The sequence below is a fragment of the Alligator mississippiensis genome, chromosome 1, assembly GCF_030867095.1.
Source record: "Alligator mississippiensis isolate rAllMis1 chromosome 1, rAllMis1, whole genome shotgun sequence".
Classification (NCBI taxonomy): Eukaryota; Metazoa; Chordata; order Crocodylia; family Alligatoridae; genus Alligator; species Alligator mississippiensis.
In genome coordinates, this window is record NC_081824.1 from 66143941 (window position 1) to 66162348 (window position 18408).

The 18408-nt window shown below is 44.1% G+C and overlaps 1 protein-coding gene across 4 annotated transcripts in view; it reads left to right on the top strand.

Moving 5' to 3' along the window:
- Positions 1-18408, top strand: part of MYO6 (myosin VI) — a 184881-nt gene that overhangs the window by 146896 nt on the left and 19577 nt on the right. For all 4 annotated transcript variants that reach the window (XM_019496841.2, XM_019496843.2, XM_019496844.2 and 1 more), the window contains exons 25-28: positions 1428-1578; positions 5199-5407; positions 5805-5883; positions 13397-13557. In XM_019496841.2, the coding sequence (XP_019352386.1) occupies positions 1428-1578; positions 5199-5407; positions 5805-5883; positions 13397-13557 (600 nt within the window). The remainder of the gene's footprint in view (positions 1-1427; positions 1579-5198; positions 5408-5804; positions 5884-13396; positions 13558-18408) is intronic.

The window sequence follows — 18408 nt, forward strand, 5'->3', positions numbered from 1 at the left end:
ATACAACTCAGACATGCTTTCATGCTACTGTTTCACATACATAGATGGAAAACTATTTCTCTTTGTTTTCTGTTTGTATGCAATCTGTTTTTATACTTTGCTCTCTGGAGCTTTGGCCCTGCATGTAAGTATGCCACACAGTCGCACTGAAAACGAGGAAATATATCTATTTTTTAATGTGGTGATTGCAGAACCACAAGCACAGACAGTGGTACTTGAGAGAGACTTTTTTTTTTTATAATTGAGTAAATCTCATGCTATCAGCTGTATCCTGTAAGTCAGAGGGGCGAAATCTGGCCTGTGAGTCGGATCCGGTCGGCAGTGGACTCTGTTTCCCAGTCGCCTTTGCGCATGGCTGGGGCTGGTCTCCGTGGAGACCCCAGCTGCAGCTGCACATGAAAGCTCAAGGCTGGGGTTGCCATGGAGACCAGCCTCAGCTGCACTGGCAGGGTGTGTGGCAGAGCAGGACAGAGGGCTGCTCCAGAGCCACTGGGAGGATCTTGCAATGGGGACAGCTTGCTCCGGAGCCAGGACACAGTCATGATCTGTAGCGTGCATGCTTCGGGCAGGGGCGTGCAGGCAAGGGATCACAGCTCTGCCCTGACTTCTTGCAGCGGTGACAGCCTGGTCTGGAGCATGGGCACAGCCACGATCCCCTGCCTGCGTGCCCCTGCCCAGAGCATGTATGATGCAGATCGCGGCTCTGCCTTGGCTCCGCAGCAAGCTGCCCCCATCACAAGATCCCAGCGGCTCCGGAGCTGCCCACTGGCCTGTTTTGCTGCATGCCCTGCCAGCAGGGCTGGAGCTGGTCTCCATGGCAATCCCAGCCTTGAGCTTTCACAGTGCAGCTGTGACTGGAGTATCCACGGAGACCAGCCCCAGCCATGTGGGCAGGGGCTGCTGGGAAATGGATCAGCCATTTTGACCACCCCTGCTTTAAGTGAATCCAGGCCATTTGAAAGGTGACTTGAAGCACTAACCAGCAGTAAAAAATTCATTATGTTCTTTATTAATATGCATTGACCGTGTCTCCCAAGAGTTAGCTGCTGGGTAGTTTGGTCTGATTATTGTTTCCTACAGGTTTGTTCACTAATGGTGCCTCGTGGATCCAATAGCGACTACAAGTGCATTCATGTTCTTTTTGTCATTTTCTGATAATTGACTTCAGTTGCTGCTAACTAATTCCTATACTATGGATTCATACTAAGTATATTAATAGTGAAAAGCTCTGTGTGCCAGTGCTGGACCTCTGCACAATATAGTCCCTTGTACGCTACTGTTTGAATTTTGGAGAGTAAGCTGCAGCAGCAGACTTGAAAAGGAGCAAAGGCGTTAGAAATTGATATGTCTCTTTAGCACTACTTTTAAAAATACCACTTAGCTTCCATAAACATCTTACAATGTAATTATCTGTTTCATATTCACAGAATTGATGGCTTGATAAAAGTGCGTACACTGAAAATGAGACTTGCTAAATTTAATGAAGTAGTAAGTGCTTTGAAAGAAGGAAAAACAGAGATGAGCAAGCAGATAAAGATTCTGGAGTGTTCTATTGATGCTTTGATGGCAAAGATTAAGGTATGGAAAAACAGCATAAAGGACTCCTAACTTTCGTAAGTAATTTCTGCAGGAAGTACATAGGCCAGAGTTTTAATGGAGTTTTCACAATAAGGCCATCTAAACAGGGCCTGACTATTTTCTTAAGTGCTAAATCCCATTATATACTTATTTGGCACCTAACTCTAGGCACCTAAGTTTGATAATTTGGCCTGCATGCACATTATAATGGCCTCAGCAACCTTTAGATATCATCCATTTTGCCCAGTTTTTTCATTCCTAGACAAATGTACGGTAACAATGTTTTAAATGTTCAAACTCATAACTCCATTATAATTAATTCCATTACTAAGAAGGGTATTGTACTTACAAGGTTTTGTCCTTGAGCCTGATATCCTTGAGGTGAGGCCTCAAAATTCTACTGAAAAAATAGAGTTTACAAATACTTAGAATCCTAGAAAAGTGGGGCTGGAAGGGACCTCCAAATGCCATTTAATTCAACTCCCCACCCCTTGCCTGAGTCAGGACCATCCCTATCCAAACCATCCTATACAAATTCATTGTCAGCCCTGACACAACCACAAGACATAACCCCCATTGGTAAAGCAGGGGGACAATGACCCATGCCCTTTTGCCACAGAGGCTTTTAAGAAATACACTTGGAATCTGGTGAGATTCTAAATAAATGGTAAAGGGGAAAGAGAAGAGGCAAAGCTCCACTCCCAATGCCTGTGTTCATCTGGGATGGGTCACTGACATGCCAAGTTAAGAGGAGTAGTCAAAGTAGTCCCAGTATCATGTTGAGGCTTTATTTTACCCTGTTACCTTACATAAGCCTCAGTGATATTCCTGAGATTTCCCCCATATTTAAATATAATATTAATAAAGGGCATTTATACACGTGCTCTGGGAATTGTGGTGGGGGGCACTTTAATTAGAGTGGGGGCCACTCTGAATAAGTGCCTGGAGTATCTTTTGTATCAGCATCCACGCACTGAAAAATGCCAGCGTAGGCACTTTAAAGCTTGTTTGACGAGCTTTAGTTAAAGTGCTCCAGCTGCCATTTTTCAGTGTGGGATGCTGATACATGAGATTCTAGAGCTTGCTGGAGCACAGTAATTACCACGTTCCAGCTGACTTGATTAATCATGTCTACTCAAAATGCTGTAAGTGTAGCACATGACAGCAGCCTCACTGCCCAAAGAGTCCCTGATACTGCTAGGTGGACCAATGAGAGTTGCATTTTATTACCATTGACGTGACGTCTTAGCTTTGTTTTCCAATAGTTATACTCTCATCAGGAGCGAGACATGCTAATGTTACTTGGTCTCTCTCTTTTTTTTTTTTTTTTTCCCTGTGTACTAGATTCTTATGGTCATTCAGATTCAACGCAAACACTAGTTCATATAAATTTTCTTTAAAGAGCATGGCTTATGGTTATTTTGATACCAGCTTTGTCACAAGAAAAAAGCAGGCAGGCAGAATGAGGGCAGAGTTCTAGATATGTTGAGGGAAAAATGCATCTTATTGTCTTTCACAGCAAGTTGTTCTTCACCCTAGGGAGATGAAATTTTGTGATGTTGAAGTCCTTATTTTGCCAGGATAGTAAATTTTCAGTATTACAAATCCGTATTTAAAAACAATCCATATTTTAAAGCAGAGCAGATCAAACTTTGACTTTGTCAACCTTTGAAATGACCCTTTGTAATATCAATAGTATTAATTGCCCTCTGTACAGGGGGTGCAAGATGCCCTAGAGAGAAATAATCCTTTAAACAGATGTGAAATATCATGCCGATTTCAGTTAACACCCCCCCCCCAATAAAGTTAAAGAAAATTAAGAAAGAATGAAATAAAATTAAAGCTATCAATATTTTTCAATAAGCTTTATAAACAGAAAAATAATAGCCCCTATTATTTTATCCAGTCAAGTATTTCATTATATTATGGTCATCTTGCTTGATATTATCTCTTTTCTTTAAATGTTTAAAGCTTGGCAAGTAGAGAAAATACTGTTCATGAAATGAATGCCTGGGTATCAAATAGTGTAACACTATACTGGCTGCTATGTGAAAAGTAGTTATGTGCAGTTGATTAGGAACTAAGCTGACGAAGCTAAGAATCTCCATGGGAAACAGATCTACCACATCAAAATCAAGCTTCTACCCTTTGTTTATTTTTTTTAAGGATCAATACCTCCTCCTTAGTGCTGGGTGAGGAGGGGTTGATGATAATAGACAATAGACTTCAGAGGAGTCTATTATCAGAGGAGGGGCCAGAGGAGTAATAATGATAATAGACTTCAGAGGAGAGGTTCTGTCCAGACCTCAGTTGTGAGGATGCAGACTGCCTGCTGTGTTTTCAAGTGAGAAAATATAATGGCTCCTTGTTATGGATTCCCCCAAGGGAACGCTTGCTCAGGACCCGCAGCTGTGTACAGTGTCCCCAAGTAACTCCTGAGAAGTCAGCCAGAATGTAGCTTCTAGATCAGGGGCAGGCAAAATACAGCTCACAGGCCAGATCTGGCCCTCCAAGCAATTTTTTAATTTTTTTGATCTCCCGTGAGCACTCAACAGTTAGTTGCACCCTGTACAGCCTGCACACTTCACTCCCATCCTCATGCACAGGAAGGCTGTGGCCCCAGCCAGCACACGCTGTATTGTGCAGGGCTCCCCACGGCTCATGTGCAGCTCCCAGGACTCATGCGCCACTGGGGGAAAGGTCCATGTGATAGAGCCAGTGGCCTTCCCTGCTTTCTGCTGCCATGTGCCACTCCCGGGAGTCTGCTGGAAGTGGCAGGGAGCCCCACACCATGGGACTTCCAGTCCCAAAATGGTAACTAGGGGGTGAGGCACCTGTCAAGGGGCGGGGCTACCCTTGCAGCCCTTGACAGTTCACCAAAACTCATTAAGTTGCTCTCCAGCCAAAATAATTGCCGACCCCTGTTCTAGAGTGTGGTGAGTCCCTGGTTCCTTGGACTCTGTGATCCAGCATTTCAGTCCCTCTCCCCAGTTATCTGCACCCCTCTCCCAGGGAGTTACCTTGCAGTTCAGCTCTCAAAAGAGACACTTTACCTCCTCAAAGGACAAATGTGTGTGCTTTGAAGTCCCAAGCAGTGAAAGAGTCTCTCTTATTTAATCAAACAACATTATGGGACATCAGTAGTACTGCCAGCAGAATCTGTCCCTATGTCTTGGAACCAGCCCAGCTGGTTTGTCTGCACTCTGTCCCTTCGAGACTCCCTTTTTAGTCCATTGATTCCTTGGGAAGTGGGGTGCCCCCAAAGGGATGTTTTATGTCAACGAGGCTATTCAGTTCTGTTACTTAGTGACTGTCTCCCAACAGATAGGCATGTCTTGCTCCCAGCAAGGACCCAATTAACCCGTCTTTCCTCATGTACAAACTAGTCAGGGAAACTGAGGCATGCAACATTGTTACAAAGTGAATCAGAAATAGTTCAACAGAATTGGTCTGTAAGTTCAGAATTCTGAAAGAGTCAGATAACTCTTATGCTCTACCAAAACAAAAAAATGCAAATAGAGTAAAATTTTAGTGCTTAGCACCTTTGTGTAGGGCTTTATATTTTTCAAAATGCTATGAAAATGATAATGAATATAGTCCCCCATTTCTTTATTTTATAGTGTACTATAATGACTAGGGAACAGATACAGAAAGAATATGATTCACTGGTTAAAAGCTCAGAGCAGCTTCTAAGTGCACTACAGAAAAAGAAACAGCAAGAAGAAGAAGCAGAGAGGCTGCGACGTATCCAGGAGGAAATGGAAAAAGAAAGAAAAAGGCGTGAGGAGGAGGAACAACGTCGAAAAAAGGAAGAAGAGGAAAGACGGCAGTGAGTTTGAATTAAATAGTTGTTTTTTGGGCCAGAAGTAAACAGGACCAGTGGTAAACAGGAATAGTGATGTAACCCCTTCCTCATTGTTCATATCAGCACCTTGAGGACTCAGATTGAGGCCCCATTGTGCCATGTGCTATAAAAACCATGGTCCCTTCTCTGAAGAATTTACAGTCTAAAGTATGTCAGACAATTGGAGGAAAGGGAAGAATTTCTCTTGTGTGTCTTCTCACTCCTAATCTAGTATCCTGTCCTTTTGGCCATGCTGCATATAAAGTTGTTGATCCGCTAGTAAAAAAGGTGCTTCAGATTCTTGTACTTTTCTTATTCCTTTGCAGTCCATTATAATTTATGCAAATATAAAAAATGTTCTCTTTATTTTTTCTTCTGTTAGGAAATATGAGATTGAGGCAAAGAGAAAACAGGAGGAGGAAGAAAGAAAAAAAAGGGAAGAGGAGGAAAAACGTATTCAGGTATTGCTTTAGTTTAGTTTAATATATGTTCCTGTTATCTTCTTGTCACCTTCTTAAGAATTGTATTGCTATCATTGTACTACGATGTGACCGTTGATGTCTGCATAATTCTTTAGTGATTCAAGTCTAGAAAAAATGCCCGTTCATTCAGGGTCAAAGTTAGGGGGATTTAACTACTATTGGTACAGGCTCATGTTAATGTAATGAGCATGGTGTTAACTATACCACCTCCTTCTTGTGCTGAGGTTAAAGAAACAGTGGAGCTCTGCCTTCACTGCATCAAAGTCCTTAAACAGGACACCTTTCACTTCACCATGCAGATGAAACAGATCATAACAGCAACTCCCCATTCCCTTTTAAGGCAGTTAAAAAGGTACGTTTGTCCATACCCAAAATGACTAAGTAGAAAAAGACATCTAGGAAAAGCTGAGGGCTGAGCCTTGAACTATATGGAGGGAGTAGTTGGCAGAGGAGGAGCTACCACCAAATTCTAAATACAGATAATAGGATTGGCAGGAGTGGAATTGAGACTATAAAAAACTGGAGGTCTTTGTTTCACTGTACATGAAGACCAGCAAGATGCACTTGGGTCATTTTCTATCCAAGTCAAGAAAATGAGGAGAAAAAGAATTGTCGGCTGAGCTGTTAGTTGCACTGAGGAAACCTTTTTTTTATGGTACAACAACACGGGTTGAAATTAATGCAGGCTATTGCTTATAATTTTACTGAAAAAGTTTACTTTCTCAAGCTTTTTTTCCCCCTCAAGCTTTTTTAACATTTTTAGGAGTAAAGGGTAGTTAGGGATAAAGGAGGGTAATTAAAGATTGAATGATTACGTTTTCCATTATTTTCCCATTAAGAAAAACAGTTGAGGAAGGTATAAGAGGTAAAGTGTTGTGTTAATATGGTGAACTCTGGACAGACAGCATGAAATGATATAGGTAATTTACACTGTGCAGTGGTAAAATATATTGGACTGTACACACACACACACACACACACACACACACACACACACACACACACAAAATATATATAAACCTTGTCCATTGTTTATTACTAGAACCCATTTTAATTGGTGCTATTAATACTGGTTCTTCAGGGAGACATCCTTGAGCAACTTTACAATAGTAGGTTTTAATACCTGTCACTGTTACAATGCCATATTGGTGATTATGATGCCATTGCTACTACTTATTCATAGTACAGGGAAAAATGTTGGTAGCAGCTAAAAAATATTAAAATGTGCAATGGTAATTATATCTAAGCACCCATTCTTCAAAAAACACTGCAAACCCTAATCACTCAGGAGGCAAATTATATGCACTTTTGTTTTTTACCAGCTCCAGCATCAAACATGTTGCTATTAAGTTAATTTAGTCTTTAGGAAAGCTGCTAGATGAACAGTGATGGAAACTGGAGTTTTCTGTTTATTGACAAAACAAATCCAGGATGATTAGTGCAAACTGGTCCCATCTCTAACAGTACAGCCCTGACTTGTTTAGGATACCTGTACACGTTCTGAGTGTGGTTCGTGTTGCATACCTATTCAGTCCTTTGCCACTCACCAGAACTTTTAAATTCCTATTTATTATGTTTGGAATGCAGGTGCACACTGGACCCATACTAGACTGAGACATTGAACACACATTATATCTATAGTTCTATATACAACCTTTTAGTGCTACAAAAAGCTAGTATGTGTACATTCAGGCTGTCTGTGGCTCTGTACATGTTCCAATGATCTGGAAAAATTCTCCCAGGTTTGTTTCCCTGGTAGAAAAACTTACCCAGAGATCTCTGAACATATGTTTATAGGCTGAGATGCTGCACAGCCAGGAGGCCCCTGTGTATACATCCCGGCTTGCTCTGTGGGCTCCCCAGTCTGCTTGGTGAGAGATGACAGCAGTGCACAGGGCGGCCCTGATTGACTGACCGAAATTGCCACACAGGCTGTCTCCCTGCAGCACAATGAGAGGATTGTGAAGGAGCTCTCTGTGAGAGTCCAGCCCAAGTGACCCACTGTCTCCCTGGACTCATGGTGGGATGGAATGGGGAGGGCTGAGAACAAAACATGCTGGGATGCTGGAGGACTATGCTGTGGCTTCTGTACACATTCCCTTATGAGAGAAATTTGCTGTTACAGGAGAAACTCTCCTGGGAGCCATTTATCTCTGGTTGGTCCCAGGGCATTATTTTCTTAGAGCAGCCATTTTTGCTCTGGGAGAACAATCCTGAAAGTCTATACATTTGTGGTTTTACTCGGAGAGCAGGGACTCTCCTAGGAGAAACTGAATGTCTCTGTGTGGCCTGTAGCACTACAAAGATAGTGAATCTACCACAGAAAAAGTTCCTTTTTCAAACAGGCTGTTCTTTACATTTTGTAGTGCCATGTGTAACATGGCTAATTATATGCAGCAGTACAGGAGGTCTTCCCAAGTGCTCTGTTTTTTCTCCTTGCCTGCACCTCTCCCTACCCTGCTGTTTTCAAGGGGGTGGGAAAAGAATGGCTGGCTTCCAAACAGTCAGTGGGGAGTAGAACTGGACCTGGGGCTGCAACTTTGCTCATTATGGTGAACTGTCCCAGTACTGCTGCTGCCCCTGTGGTCAGAGGGGACCTGAGTAGGGTGCAGGGCCTGGGGCAAATCAACCCAAGCAGGGCCCTGCCCCTGCTCTGATCCCATGGGCCCCAGACCTGAAGAAGCTGTCACCGCCATTAGCAGCCGGACCGGGGAGGGTACCGAGCAACTGGTTGTGGAGCCACTGCTCTGCCCAGCTCTGTGCAACCGCTGGTCCTCCTGACTCGGTGGGGCCCCCCAAAGTGCAGGGCCTGGGGCAGTTTCCCTGATTTGCCCCCTCCCCTCCAGGGATGGCCCTGCCTGTGGTGATGGCAGAAAGGGTTGTCATCGTTATGGGAGTGTCATGAACATAGGTGGAAGGGGTATCCAAGAGAAACGCTTCACTGGGACTGGAGGATGAGGAGAGTGAGGAGTAGGAGTGCTCTAAAAGGGACTAGGGAGAGCAGTAGGTAGGAGCAGCCACCTTCATAGCTGACTGTCTTTGACAGCTGCTGCTCTGGCCCTTCCAGGTCCGCCAACAAGCACACGGGGGGGACCCCCCCACCCCCTGCCCTTCTCCTGCTCAGCGATCAGCTGTGGTGGGACCCCAGGTGCCACCCCAGACCCAGGAGGTGCCAAACACTGAGCTGGGGGGGGGCGGTCCCATGCAACTCCACAGCAGACCCGGAAGTGGACTGGAAGTGCTTCTGGTCCACTTCCAGGCCCACTGCCAAGCATGCTGGGGACACCTGCCCCCCCCCCCCCCCCCCAGTGCTCCCGTGCAATGCTCCATCCACCTCACCATCTTAGTGTTCATGAGCTGCCTGGTACCTTGAGGTATGTAGAAAAAACATAAAGCTGTGTCTATGTCTAAATCGTCGAATCTCTCTGAATCCATTCGGAGAGTTCCCATTTTATTTGGAGAGATTAAAGGGTCTCTTGATTTATAGATTTCATAGACATTAGGCCTGGAAGGGACCTCAAAAGATCGAGTCCAGTCCCCTGCCCCAGGGGCAGGAAGTCAGCTAGGGTCACAGGATCCCAGCAAGATAAACATCCAATTTTCTCTTGAAGGCGTTCGGAGTAGGTGCTCGAACCACCTCTGATGGCAGGCTATTCCAGACCTTGGGGGCTCGGACAGTAAAGAAATTCTTCTTTATGTCCAGCCTGAGACAGTCTTGCAGGAGTTTATAACCGTTCGACCTCGTCATCCCTTGGGGCACTCTGGTGAACAGACGTTCCCCCATATCCTGGTGAAGACCCTGATAAATTTACAGTTGGCCATCAGATCACCCCTGAGCCTGCACTTTTCCAGGCTAAAGAGCCCCATGGCTCTCAGCCTCTCATCATAAGGTTTGTTTTCCTGACCTCTGATCATGTGCGTGGCTCTTCTCTGGACTCTCTCAAGCTTCTCCACATCCTCTTTGAATTGTGGAGCCCAAAACTGGACGCAGTACTCCAGCTGCAGCCTCACCAAGGCCGAGTACAAGGGGAGAATGACGTCCCAGGATTTGCTTGAGAAGCATCTATGGATGCAAGCCAGCATTTTGCTCGCTTTACTAGCCACATTATCACATTGCAAGCTCATGTTCATCTTGTGGTCAATGATGAACCCCAAGTCGTTTTTGGAGCACTGCCAAGCCTATAAAGATGCTGCAGGTTTTTCCTCCCAAGGTGGAGAACCTTGCATTTTTCAGTGTTAAAAACCATCAGGTTCTTGTCTGCCCATTTGCTACGCCTGTCCAGGTCAGCCTGGATCGCCCTCCTGTCTTCTGGTGTGGCTGCTTTGCCCCAAAGGTTGGTGTCATTGGCAAACTTGGCCAGTCCGCTTCTGACTCCAATGTCCACATCATTAATGAAGATGTTGAACAATATGGGTCCAAGGACAGAGCCTTGGGGGACCCCACTGGTCACAGGGCAACATAATGATTGACTTCCATCAATTACCACCCACTGGGTCAGACCACGGAGCCAATTTCCCAGCCAGCGGATCGTGGTAGACCCAAGGCCACAATTAGCCAGTTTCGCCAAGATAATGGGATACCAGATCGAAGGCTTTTTGAAGTCAAGATATATAGCATCAATCCTTCTCCCTTCTCCAGGTGATAGGTCACCTGGTCGTAGAAAGTAATGAGATTGGTCAAGCGAGACCTACCTGCAACAAACCTGTGCTGGCTATCCCTCAGGATTTTGGCGTCGGCCAGTCCATTAAGGATGGCCTCTTTAATAAACTTTTCTAAGACCTTCCCCGGGATAGAAGTCAGGCTGATGGGCCTATAGTTAGCTGGATTCGATTCAGATTTGGAGATTCAGACGCCAAATCTCCACTGAATTGAATCAGTGACCAAAGCTTTGCACAGCCCTACCTTCAGGTAGTTGAAGGCTGCTTATTAAATGCCCCCTCAGTCTTCTTTCCTCCAGGCAAAATAAACTCCGTTCCCTCAGCCTCTCAGAAGTTGTGTCTCAGCCCCTCGCTGTTTTTGTTGTCCTCTGCTGGACTCTTTCCAATTTGTCCACATCTTTTCTGTAGTAGGGGGCCCAAAACTGGACACAGTATTCCAGATGTGGCCTCACTAGTGCCAAATAGCAGGGAAGAATCACTTCCCTGCTGGCAGTGCTCCTATTAATGCAGCTCAGTATGCCGTTAGCCTTCTTTGCAACAAGGGCAGACCTGTTGGATTCTCTCATCCCAGCGATCTCCCCAAAGTGATGTCAGAGTTGGAACATTACATTTTTACTCTTATCTCTGAATCTTCTCAGGCTTCCTGATAGGGAAGAGCAGCCATTGAAAGCAAAGGACTCTTTCCCCGCTTTGCTCACTACCAGTAGGAACTAAGAGGCAGTTGTAACAGCACGGGAATTGCAGGACTCTGCTTAGTGATGACAGGATTTTTCGATGAGTATTGATATCATCTGAGCTTTTTTCTCAAACTTGCTGTGGCTGTTCAGCCAGCCCAACTCTGCTTGACCTTCATTCGTCTTTCTGTCCTCATTCCCCGGGCACCGATAGACTCATCCTTTCATCTCTCTAGACCCTTGTAATAATATTAAGCAAAACCATGGAATGAATGCGGCTTACATAACTAGGAGGTTTCATCTGTGTGTTAAGTGGAAAATGGAGCTCTAGATTAACACCTGAGTTAACACCATGGTCAATGTCTGGGCCGAGGGGCTGTGGCCAGCAGCCCAGGCACGTGGGCTGGGGAAGTCGGCATGGCGGACTAGAATTAGGCACTGACGCGTAGAGGTTGGTTAAAGATTATTTTACTTACACCGTAGATGGTCGCGGTGCAGGCAGGAAAACTTGCTTGGTTACAGTTGTAGATAGAAGAAAAGAAGAAAACTCGAACAATGAGAGCTCTCTGAACCGATACGAGAGTCCGTGCTGTGACTCTCAACGAGCGCGCAGGGCAGGGATACATCAGGGATCGTGCGGTGATGGGGAGAGATTCTTGATGGCTGATCAAACCACCATTCGGTCCGAGATATACATAGAAATCCACGAGGTAATCGTGGACTCCTGGCCAGAATTCTCTTGGATTTCTCCCGGAATTCTCGGAATCGGGGTTCTCAGGATCCTCCTGAGATTCTCGGAGATCTCTGACTTGGGCGGAAACTGCTCAAGCCTCTTATACGGCTAGCAAGCCAATCGCTAGCTGCCACGTGGGAATAATTTAGAAACAGCCAATAATGGGGAACAAATTTACATATGGGTGGTGGGACCTCCTTTGCACCAGGGTTTTTCTCTCTGCAGCTGAGAATTGCACCGTGCAAAGAAAGCTCCATGTGGCGGGAAATAATTCTGCAGTGCTAAAGCGCGCACACAATCATTGGGTCATGACAGTCAACGCTGCTGTTGCAGTAATAAATATGGCCAGGCCGTTACATCAAATAGCAGCTAACTCTAGTTGTCAAATGGCAGCTAACCTTTTTTTTCTTTAAAATGTAGAATCCAAGCCTTTCTGAGAGTTTATCCCAAAGTATTTTAGGAGAAATTCAAGGGAAAAATTCTGTCCAGAGTTACAATTTAATCCATTTAAACTATCTTTTAAGGAGGCAAGTTGGTGAATAACTGACAGAACAATTTACTAGCTAGCTTTACAGGTTTTTTCTGTGATTTGGGTGCATTGTGTTTCTTGTGCCTAAGATTTGGAGAACTGCAATGCAGAGTCCTGTTTATACTTCTACTCTCAGCCATTCATTCCTTTATAGACCCATAACAGAATCCCAGTTCATTAAGATGTATCTTTAGTTTGTATATAGTTAATAAATTGGCATCTCTCTTTCTGGTGAATTCTGTTACTGTCTAATCTAAAATAGGAATCTACAGAGGGAAGTTCTGGCATGGGAGAGGAAGACAGCTTAGCGATTAATGGTATATGCAACCACGCTGTATGTACACATCTGTGCCGACCATCCTCCAGTGCTGTCCACGTATAGTCTGTGCCAGTTTTTGTTTAGCTGACAAGTAACTGATTGAAGTTGAAATGTTGAACTTTTATAGCCTTGGGTAGAATGCTGAGATGGCTTTTGGTGTGCACGCAGGCTCTGGCTCTCAGGCTCCCTGTTCCAACAATGAATTGCTGCAGAGGAATACAATGAAATCCTACCCTTGCACCATTTAAACCATTAGTTTTGCCATTAACTCCAGTGGAAGGCAGGATGGACTCCTTAAATAATTCTGAAGGTCTTACTAATACCTGTCTAAAATGGACCATCCAGATGTTTTGTGTATTTGATTGAATAAAAACAATGTTTGGCAAATCACAGGTGACATTACAATTTAAGCTATAAGTGAATTTTGCCTACGCTGTAATGCTCTTAATACAGTAAATTTTGTATTATTCTTACCAAGAGAGAAATTTTACAAAAAGTTATTAGATTGGTGATAATACCACAAAAGTGAATTCAAGAAAGCTATGAAGCATTTTAAGAGCACTTTTCTTTATATGCAGGTTGAAATTGAGGCACAACTAGCCAGACAGCGTGAGGAAGAAACCCAGAAACAGGCAGTTCTTGAACAGGAACGTCGTGACCGAGAACTTGCAATGAGAATTGCACAGAGTGAGGCAGAACTCATCAATGATGAGGGTCAGATGGATTTGGGATTGCGCAGGTAAGAGTTATTGTGTTACATGGTTTTTAATTAACAAAGCAAAATAAAATAGTGTTTCCACATTACTTTTTTACTTGGAAAATATTTCCATATGTTATCAAATATCTTGGGGAAAAAAGCTGTTTACTTAAATATAATTTTAGTGAGCATGTTGTTTTCCCTGTAATTTAGTACAAGTATATTACTTTGGTTCTGTAAGAAATTGGCTTGGAGAAAAGCAGTATTTTTTTCTCTCTTCCTATTAAATCCTGACGGATTGTAGACAATTTAAATTATGATTATATAACCCACTGAAGGCGAGTGCTGGGATTTTTTTCAATGCTAAGCATACTCTCTGTACTACTTATATAATCCCAGTAGCATAATATAAATTAGTTTTTTTTAGAAAGTAAACCCCTCCCTGAGAAGGAATTTTTGTTTTATCCTGCACCCAAGTATGAAATTGGGAATGCACCCTGATATGGCTGACACATTTATTGTGGAAATGATGATCAAAGCAAAACAAAAAAAGAGATATAGTGCTCCAAAAAGAAGGTTTTTTTGATAGTTCTGTCAAAAGTTTTTGTCATTCATGCTCTGTTGATTTTCATATAACTTTTTTTACTGGAGGGATTGTATGTTAACGTGAGCTACCTAATGAGAGCCTAGATGCATTGCACATACACCAGATGTTATGCAAGGGTAAAATTTTATGCTGTATTTAAAATGAATGTATGACCATGACCAAACGTACTGATTACGCAGTTTGACTGTTGCAGTGCCTTGCCATTTGGCATCTCGACATAACTTGTGGCATCTTGACGTAATCCAAGGCCTTTACTTTTGCTGGTTTCAAGCCAGGCAAAAGATCATGCCAGTTGTGAGATTTAACATTAAGACAAAATAAAAAAAATATGGATGACAGTCAAAGGAATCTTCTACAGATGCTACCTGTTTTCTGCCATATGGTCCTGTCAATTCTCTGTGCTTCACTGTGCAGACTTTTTAGGTAGCAAACCTCTCTGGTTCACATATTGGTTGCACTGAGCTTGGTGGACTTCTGTAGTAGCAGAATGTGTTGATAGAGTCTCTGAGAAGACACAAATTTGCCTTATAGACACATGACTGAAAAACTGTGGAGGACTACATTTATGGTGCTAATGCAGACAGCCTGCTTCAGGTCCAAACTGAGAGTATTACCTGCCATACTCCTCAAGGTTGTCAAGCTTGTATTGCTGTGAGAGGATATTACTGCAGACCTGAGATGATAAGCAGTGGCTTAAGCATTTCAAGATTATTAAAAGAAAACAAAAAACTTCTACTTAGTCCGCAGTGGGCTGACTCCAGAGTTGTGGATCACCAACATGCACTGAAGAAATGGGTAGCAGCAACCATTTGGAAGGTGGCAGCCCTGACTGCCACTAGTTCATGACCACTTAGTTGGTGTGGGCAAATCAATTACCATCAAGGCCATGCAAGATGTATGCGCTGTCATCAAGGAAGTGCTCACCTTGCTTTTCCTTCATTTCCCTAATCCCTGAGATGTCATGAATGGATTCTCCAATGTTGTTGGGGCAACTGATGGTATACATATCCCATTATTTACCCCTGCTCATTGGGCCTTGGAGTACATCGACAGCTGGGCTTTTTCTTTCTTGTTCTGTGGGGTGCACTGTTGCATAGTTCACCTACATTGCAGTGAATGGTCTGGGAAGGTGTGACATTCTAGATATTTCATAGTTCTCCAGCCTTGCCCTCATTATGAGAGAGGGAGTATTTGCTTATGGTGCTTTTTTCCCTGAAATAAAGGATACACACAAGTGCAGCTTCCTGCTGTAACTCAGAATGCTTTGCAGGAAGTGTTCTGAGTTACAATGGTCCTCTGGACCAAACAGAAGTTCACTGTTGATTCCAGCGGGAGGGAAATCTAGCTGTTGGCTGTGAGCCTTCAGCTGGTTTTCCCTAGCAACAGCTCTTCCTCTCTCCCAGCCTGTCCCTGTTTCAGAATGGGAGGTACTAAAGGGAGGAGAGGGAGCTTATTTTAGGGCAGAGGCAGGCAATTATTTGAGCCTGTGGGCCACATAGGCAGTTCTAGGAAGCTGCTGCAGGCTGGTCAGCATCTCTCTTCCCCACCCCATAACAGTCCAGAGTCCACATGCCCTGAGGCTCCTTACCATCAACAATGCATAGCCCCAGCCCTGACCCCAGCCCACCCCACACCTGCTCCAGACTCGCCCTGGCCAGAGCGAACCAGCTGGAACCCGTGCGCACAGCCCCAACCACACGCCCACAATGAGCAGTGGCAGCAGCTGGACAGAAGCTGCTGCTCAGCTCAGGGGAAAAGCAGCTCCTGTCTTTCACTTGCTGCAGCATCCCAGACCCTATGCCCGGGCTACCCTGCAGCTTCTCCCTGCTCCTGTCATTGCCAGCATGGCAGCAGTGGCAGTGCAGAGAAGCTGCGTGGCAGCCTGGAGCCCAGAAGGGTCCAGCAGCAGCAAAGGGGAAGTGATATTTTTCCCCCATGCCAAGGAGCAGCTTCTGTCCAGCTGTTGCCACCGCTGCCACTGCTAGGTGAGTCTGCAGCAGGTGCGAGGTGGGCCAGATTAGGACTGTGGCCATGGGTTTCAGCTGGTTTACAGCTTTTCTGTTCTACTGGGCTGAGTCCAGAGTGGGTGCAGGATGGGCCAGGGTCAGGTGTGTGCACGCAGGTCCTGGCCAGTAACAGCGGGCTGGGGCCAGCAGTAGCAGCAGCTGGAAGGAGCTGCTGCCGCCACCCAGGTTTCCTAGAAAGGCAGTCCGGCTGCAGAGCTGCCCTAGCTCCGCTGCATGCCCAGGGGGTGGCAGGATACGCTACAGGTCAGATGGCACCTAAGCCAGGCAGGACTAAAGGGCCTGCTGCAGGCTGGACAAAGGCCCTCCACAGGCTGTATTTTGCCCACCCGTGTTCTAGGGGTTCCCCAACCAGTGCTGGAGGGTGGGGTGGGTGAATTGGAGTCCCCCCACCATGGGGGGCTCAAATCCATCTGCTCCACCCTCCTGTGGGAGCTGAAAAAAACCCAGACCAAACTCCCTCCATTCCTTTCCCCCCTCCCATTCTGAAAACAGCTTGAGGTTGGGAGACAGTGCAGACAGAAGTTACAGAAGACACTGATTTGAAACGCCTTCATCTGATTCCTCATGCATTGAGGGTTCAGATTTTCACCTTATCAGCCATTTTTGAAGCAGTCTTCAGCCCTGCACTTCTGTTTGATCAAGGCTGTAGACTGCCTTCTGTGGTCAGATTGGGCAAAAATTGTTACTTCTGTCTGCACCCAAAAGGAGTCAACTTCCCCTTTCTGTTTCTGGGTGGTTTTGCTTGCCCACTCCTTCCGTGACTGAAGCCTTACACCAGACAAGCTCCTCCTACGAAGGAGCTCTTAAATTATCACCTTAAGAGCTGCCACTTGTTAGTGGAATGTTTGTTCAAATGACTGAGGCCCTGTCTACATATTATACTTATGCTGCAATTACCATGTTAAATGCAGAATATTTGACGAGTACTATATATGCCCCAATTTAAGATGCCATAAAATGGCAAACCAGCCACACATTCAATTGAAGGCACTATACAAACCAGACAAAAACATTCTTGTTCTCCTCCTCCCTCTTCCTTATTACATATTATTATGTAGAACACTTTTATGACTCGTTTGGCACATTATCTACTGGTGTGGTCTGAGGCCAGTTTGAGACCCCAGTGAAGTCCTGTGGCAAGAGCTGACAGTTTTCATTCTACAATATTTTGCGCTGGACTTCTCCAAACAATTTTTTTTCACTTTTTCACTCTGACATGAGTGAAAATGTAGTTTTAATAACCAGCACATTGAGCTATTTTAGTCAAAAGACATGCAACAGTATGACATCATATGGTTTCATTTTCCCATTGACCCTTTCATCCTGCCTCATTGAAAACAATCTTTGATATTGATATGTGGTCATTGATTATTTGAAAATGAGCACCATCTGCTCAGTTTCTCTTTCTGCTTTTTTACTTTCATTTATTTGTGCATTTCAGATTTTATAAATCATAAGGGGGAATAGTAAACAATGTCTTCCTTCAAAATATCCCCATAATGTTCTTAAGAGAAAAGACAATGAGTCATACTGGCAGTGGACTCTACCTTTTTATTTATTGTATATATGTTCTTTATTGGTATGCTGGATTCTTTATCCATATTAATCTTCCCACATTGATAAGTATATATAAGGAGGTAGTGAAATATAGCTTGGTATAAGTAAACAGAAATATATAGTAAATATTTAATATTTTTGGATAGGCAAATGCATAAATTTCCATCCTGTTTTCTTATCCCATTGATTGGTACAGCATAAGTTACCAAAACATACCTAGAACACTTCATTGGGGCAGGTTACTGTTTTGGATGAGCTATTTTTGTTTTATATTGCTGGGGAGAGAGATCATGTTTTAATGTCTGTTTAACATATCTTTATATTCAGTATGCATGGATTACTCTGGATATTGGCATACATGGTCAATACTGTAGCAATTGCCTTCAGTTTGAAGTTTATTTTTACAGATTGGATGATAGGATCATTTGGCCTGTTGTAGGAGTTGCAAAGGATTCTTCTGCATTTTTTAAATTATATTCAGCCATGCATAATTGGTATCTATTGCATGAGTCTTTGATACAGAAAGATAAAAATTAACTGATTATTTACAAGTTAAGTAAATCCTACGCTATTTTATATGATGATATAAAATAGACCCAGTGTTTTTAAAAATCAAATTTATTTAACTTTTTCAATCAAGCTTCCTTGGTAAATGAATGCAAAGGCCTAAAGAAAAATAAACCTGTCTAATACTGAGCCTGG